General features: G+C 45.7%; 1 protein-coding gene across 1 annotated transcript; it reads right to left on the reverse strand.

Annotated features, from left to right (window-relative positions):
- Positions 1-3100: 3100 nt before the first annotated feature.
- Positions 3101-8657, reverse strand: LOC116742477 (histone-lysine N-methyltransferase SETD2-like). The gene is given in 3 exon segments (XM_032610147.1): positions 3101-7335; positions 7338-7916; positions 7919-8657. Coding segments are annotated over 3 exon segments (5538 nt in total). The 5' UTR covers positions 8643-8657.
- Positions 8658-8933: the final 276 nt, after the last annotated feature.

The following is an 8933-nucleotide window of genomic DNA, read 5'->3' on the forward strand; positions in this document are numbered from 1 at the left end:
GCTCCTGGCTCCAAAGCTTGCCCACCTGTTGGACTGTCTCTACTGCATTTGTGGTATTTGGTTGCAGTTGCACCTCTACCTACCTGTCCTCCGGGATATAGCAGAAGAAGTATGGGCCAAGATTATAGAGGTCATACAGGGTATGTAAGGGTGGAGTGTTTGACCACGCCATTCAAGATGACTGTCCTCTTGCTCTCTATATCCCCTGTTCAGCCAGCACCTGCTTCACTCACATGACTATCCAATCTTCTTAATTATAGGGCTTAATTAGTAACTGCCTATGTGCTTGCTTCCTGCCCCAGCTGCTGGTCTCTCTGGTGATTTATGAGCCAACCTGACCGTTAATTCCCCCTATAAATGGCAGCCTCCTCCTCCCCCGGGTAGCAAAGACTGCTGCCATGTCCTGCTTGCTGTCTGCCACAAACTGTGAGGTGTTGCTCCAGGACCTTGCTTCAGGTGTGTAAGATCCCTCGTCCGATAAGTCACTGATGTCTGTGTTGCTGTCTCTAGGCTCTTTCTTCAGTCTTGAGGCTGGCAACTACAAGCCTTGCGGGCCTGTGGGGTGCAGCCCAACATATGATTTTAATCTTCAATTTACTGCAACTTGTCTTGTGGCCTAGCATGTGATCTATCCTGGAGAATAGAACTTTTGCTTTTAAAAGACTTGCCTGATTAGATAGGTTGGACCCACCCAGGATAATCTCCCATTGAATTATAGTCAGCTGATTAGGGACCCTAATTTCATCTGCAAAATTCCTTTTGCCATATTGTTGTATAATCATGAAGGTGACATCCAATGGTATTTACAGGTCCCTACAGTGCTCAAAGGAAATTACACTGGTGTTTACCCCAAGGTGCAGGAATTGTGGGATCCATCTGAGAATTCTGCCTACCACAGACTGCCCCCTGGCCATCTTACACTCCTTATACCACTGAACCAACAGGTGAAAGAGGTTAATCTACTGGTGTTATCTCAGTTACCACAGGAAATTGGTTGCCTTTTTAATGGAAGCAAGGAGGATTTTCTCTGGAACCCAGGAGATTTTCTCTGGAACCCAGGAGATTTTCTGAGGTTCCCTTCAATACTTCCATGCCAACAGTAAAGATCAATGGAAAGCTACAGGAACTGCAAAAAGGCAGGACAATTGAGGATTCAGACAATTCAGAAGGGAAGGATTGAATCATTCTACCAGTAAAGAATCTGGATGGAGCTGTGGGTTCTGGCTGTGGGCAAGGAAAACAGGGAATAAGTGGGTGAAGGTGGAAGCTATAGACGTCAACTCTGACCTCGTGAATAACTACAGAAACCAGGACTGGTAGCTTTGCATATTTTCTGTTATATGTATGTGTTTATTCTAACTTCTCCTTCCCATTTTAATTTTATATAACACTAGGTGGAGGTTAACTTTACAATGTAGTCTTTAGTGGGACCTAAGACTGAAATTGAGGCCCAATTAATATAGGCAGCAATGGATTCAGTGACCGTTGGGGGTTTGTGTTTTACCTGGGGGAAGGGCAAGAACTTTACTTATCAGAGGGTTAGCTGTTTCTTGCTAAAATGTAGTTTCTTTGCTGGGCAGGCGTTGAAATGGTAAATGGTGCATATGAAAGTTGAGAAGTCAAAGGGGTCGACTGAGCTGCTTATGAACTTATTGCTTCCCAGCTCCAAATTCATTCTCCAGTTACACACCCAGAGTGCTCAGTCCTTTGACTACCTTGTAGCTCCAGCCCAGGAGCCTTGGTGATCACCTTGCTGCGGTCTTAAGAGGCACACTGCGTGCTTCTGGCTTCATGCTGTAGCAACCCACAGCCCTCACCACGCACACTCCCAAGCATGACCAGGCCTGACTTTCCTGCCCCCCTGCAGGGCTGTTCCTGAGACCTTTCCAAGGTGGGCGATGTCTGCTCTGGCTTGGCACCCGCAGAAACATCCCAGTTTCCTCAGCAACCTGCTTACATGCCTTGGTTTGCCTGTGTCCTAGGTGATTGTTTCCTGTTTATCAGATGACCCTAAACCAGTTCTGGCACAGGCAACCCAGCAAACTTTCTCACCAGCCAGTGGTTGTCTGCAACCGCACCTTCTCCAAAATTCAATTAACTATCAAGTTAAGAAAAAGGGAATTCTGTTGGAGCCAAACTGAGTATTATAACCTGGGAAGCAGATTCTCAGAAAGCACTGAGAACTCTTCCACCTGTTAGAATTTGAAGGCATAGACTTACCCTTTTTTTTTCTTTAATTGATTCTATTTTTTACATAAAAAGTTCAGTAAAAATTGGATAAAGTGATGTTTTTGTTTTGTTTTGCGGTACGCAGGCCTCACTGTTGTGGCCTCTCCCGTTGAGGGGCACAGGCTCCGGACGCGCAGGCTCAGCGGCCATGGCTCACGGGCCCAGCTGCTCCGCGGCATGTGGGATCTTCCCAGACTGGGGAACGAACTCGCATCCCCTGCACTGGCAGGTGGACTCTCAACCACTGCGCCACCAGGGAAGCCCAAGTAAAGTGATTTTAAGCAGTAAATCAATCTTATCAACATAGCACAAGGCTGGCCGAAACCACAAGACAGCCTGCTCTGGAATATTTACATGATAACACATTAAACCTTGCAGGAGAACTTAAACCATCCTTACAAAGTCTTCTGTGATCCTAGCATGCAGAGGCTTAAGAGCAAAACAAAAGCCAAAAACCAGGAAAGACAAATTATTTTCGATATATTCACATAGACATTAAAGTATAATACAGATCGTCAGGGTAAGGGGTCGTGGGTGGGGATGCACATGAGTCTGTGTGCTGACAGCACCGCCAAGGAGGAGACCCAGCCTTCAGAGTGGGGTCAGGCCTGGCCGGGATCTCAGAAGGGAAGGTCTCAAGGGCCTAAACCCTTGCCTCAGATGGCCTCTACCCACAGCTCACAACCAGGGACCGCTTGTTGTAGATGGAGCTCATTTTTGTGAGCTCATTCTGCAGGTTTGAATTCCCCAGGGTGATGTGTCATCAGTAGCACAGCCCTGACAGTGGGGTGGGGAGAGAGGGCCCACAGGATTTCTTCTCCCCAGAGCCTCTCCTACCAGCTTGCCTGTCCTCCAACCCTGGCCCTGAAGGTCACTCTGATTCAGTGTCCCGTTTGGGTTTGGAAACAGCCCCAAACTTCTGCATGTACTTCTTAATGTACTCCTTGGTTTTGTGTTTCACGTCCTCATTGCACTCCAGGTCCTCGGGGTCCTTACAGTACTTCAGCTCCTTATTCATAATGCCGTGAGTCAGCTTGCGAGCTAGGTGTTTGAAATCTTCAGTTGTGGTAATTCTTCCCACTTTGCAGTCAGGTTTCCAGTAAGGGTTCAGGCACTGGACGATGAACTGGGACATCCCTTTTCTGAATACTTGTTTGCTTTTCTTAGCCAGCTCACTGGAGGCGTCTGCCTCTGCTGTCTTAGGCTTTTTTGAGGTCTTCATGGGATTTTCATCATATGTTGGGGTTCCTAGGTCCATCTCAGCTTCATGCTCAAGGCTGGCATCCTCTCCTGGGCTTTCCCAAGTAAGAGGATCCCACTGAGTCTGCCTTGTGATCACATGGTAGTAGTAAATCTTCCCTTCTGGGTCTCGGGCTGTCTTCCAGTTGGCAGGTAAGACAATGGTTTTCGGTTTGGGAGGAGATGGGGGTGGTAAGTCCAAGAGGTTATTTGTCACAACCTTTTCAGGTGGCTGTAAGGGCTGAGGCTGCCCTGGTGCAACTATTGTAGTCACGGCTGTGGCTGGCTGTACCACCACTCCTTGTGGGTGAGCTGTGAAAATCTTTTGTCCCTGGATGTACTGAAGACTTGGCTGGGCACAACTCTGTACAGTTGGTGGAGTTGTCTGTGAATAGGGTGACGTCACACCGTAGACAGTTGGAGCAGCCTGTCCTTGATAACATAAGGTTGCTTGAGACTGTGCAGGAGGGTACTGCTGCTGTACACTCACGGACTGTTGGTTTGAATCCCAAACACCATAATTCTGTCCCTGGACTGGGCCTGGGGCTGGCACTGGCAGGACGGTGACCATGGAGTCTTGGTGTACCACACCATCACTTTGGGCCACATACTGTGAACTGGAAACTTCCACAGGGGCTGCCACATGTGGCACCACGGGCACAGGTGGAGGGGCAGCAAGGGGTTCTGTAGGATGTCCCACCAAGGGCTGAGAATAATCATAAGGAGAAGGAGAACACACAGGATCCGTGCTGGGTGTGGGGAGGAGCACCTTTCCAGCATTAGGATTGCTGGGATCCACATAGGCCTGCATGGGGTAACCTGGTGGGTAGCCAGCAAAGGGGTGATGAGGGGCATGGTAGCCAAGAGAGTCATAGGGCAGTGGAGACGTCATTCCCAGGTTCTGCATCTGCTGCTGTTGTTTTTGAGCCTCCCGCTGAGCTACCTCCTGCTCAAACAACTTTCCACGCTCCTCTGTAGAAAGTTGATTGCGATCTTGAATTCGTATTTTCTTTTTAGAAGTTGGTGTATCATATCTGCCACCTGGCCTTTTTGTTCCCTGCTCATAGGCAGAAGGTGGTGGTGAGAGGGAGCCCCTTCGTTTCCTTTTCTCCTTATTTTGAGTTTGTTTGTCTCGGTCTCTCTCTCTTGACCTGTTAGGAGTCTTTGGGGCAACTGTTTGATCTCTGAAACCAACAGCATCCCTTCCTCGTTCGGTTATTGTGCTCTCCTTTTCAGTTTGCCTTTTCTTTGGAATTCGATATACCTCCTTTAGGTCTTTCCAACTGTCCAGGAGCTTGGTGGCCAAATCACTTATATCTACCGTTTTATGTGGCTGTTCCTGGCTCCTCTCACTCTCCACATCAGATACACCCTCCTCTTCATCTTGGGATGGTGTTTCCTCAGCAATAGGTTCGTCTAGTTTTGTGCCATTGCTCTCTTTAGGCTCTATTTCAGTGTCAGCCTCTGGTTCAGATGTGGGTAGCTTAATGGCCTCCACAGCAATGTCACTATCAACTTTAGATTCAGGCAGCTGTTGTGTGAGTAGCTGTTGTTCCTCTTCTTCTATAGGGACGTTTTCTAACTGGTCAAGGTCCTCTTTGCCATCCTTGCCTTCTAGCTCGCTGGTAGCATTAGAGATCACACTGTCCATGCCATTTTCACTTATAATTTTAAGTCTACGAAACATTAGCTTCTTGGGGGTGTCTGTGTCAGCTTCTATGCTCAGCTTGGTGGAAGAATCAGGTGTGTTGAGCGGTGTGTGAGCACGTGATGTATTCTCGCTAGAATACCCATCTCCTTCGCTCAGCTGAGGGACAGCAGTCTTGGTTTGAGACCAACGTTGAATAATAGGAAGTGCTTTGCTTTCCTCCAACATATTTTCGGTAGGAATGGGTAAATGTTCCAAAGTCTTTATAATCTCTTCCTGAAGCTTCTGGTTACTTTCCCGGCCATCACGTAGTTCTGCTATCCAGGTCCACAACAAAGGCAGCCCATGATGTTCCAGAAAGGACTTCAGGCAAGACTGTGAATGTGTGTTCTGTATGAGCTTGAGACAGGTAAGTTTCTGTTCCAAAGTTTCAATTCTAGCCATTAGCCAGGATAAGCTGAGCACCTGGTTTTTATCAGAGAGACCCTCACCATTCTCCATCAGAGCTTCTAGCTCTCCATCCACCGAATCCTTCTTCCGAGATCGTTCTTTCTTCATTTTCCCTCCTGCTGCTCTGAGGCTGACTCTGTTCTCTCCTCCCAGGTAACCCCAGCAATTAGCCGACCCACAGAAACATCTCTATGCTTCCTTGCCATATCTTTGGAACTGATAGTCAAATGTTAACTCTGAGCCTGAAGGAACCAGTTTGGTGGTAAAAATCCCAACTCTCAGTTGTCCGTTCACAGTTCATTTTTGACTCTCACAGTTTGGTTCCCAGCTGTGATTCATGAACCGGGAGCAATTTCCTTTCTGAGTGGTATCTATTATCTCATCATTCTTCAGGGCCATGAAATAGTAGTGGATGTTTTTGTTTCGTGCATACTCCTTTACCCGGGCCTTAAACTCTTTATGATCAACTACCTCTCCACAATATTCCAGGACAAAGGTGTTCGAAGGAAGATCTTTAGCAGCTCTCAAGCCCCAGCCTTTCTTTTCTGTGAGTATGACTTCCACATCTGCATGCTGTTTTCTTTGAAACCGTCTATTGGAACAATAATCCCCATTTGGACAACGAGACGAACATTCATTCATGAGGAGACGATTAAAACAATCTTCCCCACATGCTATTTCACCTTGAGCTCTTTCATCTTTAGAGAGAGGTGTACACTCACACTGCATTCGCTTAAAATCCCGATGGGATTTATTCTTCCTTCTTTCTGTTAAATAAACATTTTCTTCAATCAGATCAAAGTAAGAAGGCATCTTCCCTTGTTTGGCACACTCCTTCCACCGCTCCGGGTCCCTGAAGTCCTCCATGACACACGAAGTCCCAACCAATGCTGAGCCTAGAGGCACTGCTGTCTCTCCCTGCTCTACCTCCACTCTAACTTTCTTTCTGTCCCGAAGCTCACCGTCACTTTCAGAATCACTCTCCAATTCCTGTCTCCTTTTCTTAAGCGGCCCTCTATCTTTCCTATCATTTTTTTCTAAGTTTTTCGGAAGATCTTTCTCCTCATTCACAGCTAAAGCGTCCTTAATGGAATTGCTGCTTATTTCAGGTGCTTGCACTGACCCCTTGTCCTTCTGAAGGGGCAGAAAAAATTTATTGGACTGGCCTGAAAAGTGAGATCCTCCACGTTGATCCCAATTCTCCTCCTCTTCACGGTCATCTGTTAAGGAATCTGGTACCTGCCCTTGAATTCGATCATACACAACCCCAGTTCCAGGCGGTCTACCTGCTGATCTTGGATCCCAGTAGCCATTGCCTTGCCAGTAATTACGTGTCCCACTATACTGTTCTGCACTTTGCTGATACTTGTGTCCACCACAGGCTCCATAGCTGCTGTCAGGTTGCTGATATGTGGTAGTAGGCTTTTCTTGTTGAGAGAAGTCCCACCCTAGATTTCTGAGCTCTTCCAATGATGAACGGAAACCATCCACCCGGGAGATCTCACAAGAAGAAAAATTTGACTCTGTTTTTCCCAGTCTACTATCTGGCCTGTTAGGGAAAGTGGTCTGTTGCCGAGACTTACTTGAGACATCTTCAGAATCATCAGAAGAATAAACTGGCAGCTCTTCTTGCTGCCTAGAAGTTATTTTGGCTTTCGCTGCTTCCTCAGAATTCGGGTGACCTAGAGGGTCAGGTTTTATGTCTGTATGACTTGTACTATCAACCCCATCACTCTGAGGGTGAGCAATTTCAGACAGGTGATTATCTGTTTTTGGATGGGCTGTGTAAAAGGGATTTCTGAATTCTTCCCTGTTGCTTTATGAAAGAAGAACTTCTCAGTTTGAGGACAGGCTTTACTTGCTATACTCTCAAATTTTTCCTCAAATGAATGCCTCCTTGGCTCCAATCGCTCATCTTCCCAGTGGTCAGAATAGTGTCTGTAACTTTGACTGCTCCGAGAAGAAGAAGGACTTGTTTCTTCCATGGTCAAAGTAGAATTCTTTGGCACAACCACAACAGACTGAAGACGGTTTCTTGGAATACTGCTATCATCAGAATCTGTATCTTCTGAATCACTTTCATCACTTGAACTTTCGGAAGAACCAGAATAGTCTTCATGGACAGTGGATACAATCTCTGAGGCATGACCACTACTGTCACATTTTAAGGTATATGTTACACCATCACTGTCTTCCATGATTAAATTCAAATCACAAGAAGAAAATACAACTTCTGAGTCATCAGAAGTATGTGCATGTCGTCTTCCACCTTCTTCATCTAAAGAGATTTCTGGGCTTCCTCTTCTATCAGGCAGTATGGAGATCCCTTCTTCTTGAGCCTCTGCACACGTTTCCCAGATAGTCCATTATTATGCCTGTTTTCCCAGGAAGCAAATCCTCTTCCTGAATCAGGAAGGCCACTAGCTACCTCTATTATTTCTTTCTCTGCATGCTTTAAAAACTCTGAGCTTTTACTCTTTAGCACAGCATCCAAAACTGGAGATGTATTCTCTCCACATTGCAGGAGAGTTAAACTGTCTACGTTTGTCCCTGCTGGAAGACTCTGAAGAGATGAAGCAATACATGAGCTCCCTGTAGGTGGATATAAATCATCAAAATGATTAACAGAAGCTGAACTAGTACTACCAACACTCTGCTTATATTCTCCACATGCAAATTTTGAGTGCTGATCTGTCAGACTTCCATTATCACATATAACTGGTTTTGATTTCAAATGCAAATTCATAAAGCTATTTGAAGAAATCTTCGTTACTAAAGGCTCAGCATTTTCAGCTCCGGAATGACACAAAGAAGGGCCGTTGTCGTTTGAAGTACAGTATATATCTGAATCTTTGGTTTTACATCAAGAAGCTCTCACATCAACTGGTTCTTTAACTATTGTTTTGGAATAATCTATAGTCATAACTGGCAAAGGTATGAGTTGATCCTGGTGTGGCGACACTGGAGGTTCTGTTTCTCTAAATGTGCTTTCTGACTTACTATGCTGCATGCGAGTATCATCCAAGTCTTTCTCTTTACATCTATTAATGTTTTGAAATCCATTTGATGAAAGCATGCACGTTTTGACCAAAGGGGATATCTCTGATCCAGTCACACTATCATCAGAAGACATCAAAACAGTGTCACGTTTAGAAGTGCAAAATGTTGCCAAATCAGATTCTGCCCCAGGACATCCGTTTGTATTAAATTCGGTGGGACAATAACTTCTTAATCAATCATTCTTCACTTTACACAAAGAGTCTAATTCCTTAATACTATCATGGCTATCATGTCCTATAAATTCAGACTTAAAAACAGGTGATTCATCTAGCTTTTTAGAAGTAGGTGAATCATTTAATCGATTTGA

Source organism: Phocoena sinus, chromosome 17, assembly GCF_008692025.1.
Source record: "Phocoena sinus isolate mPhoSin1 chromosome 17, mPhoSin1.pri, whole genome shotgun sequence".
In the NCBI taxonomy this organism is placed as follows: Eukaryota; Metazoa; Chordata; class Mammalia; order Artiodactyla; family Phocoenidae; genus Phocoena; species Phocoena sinus.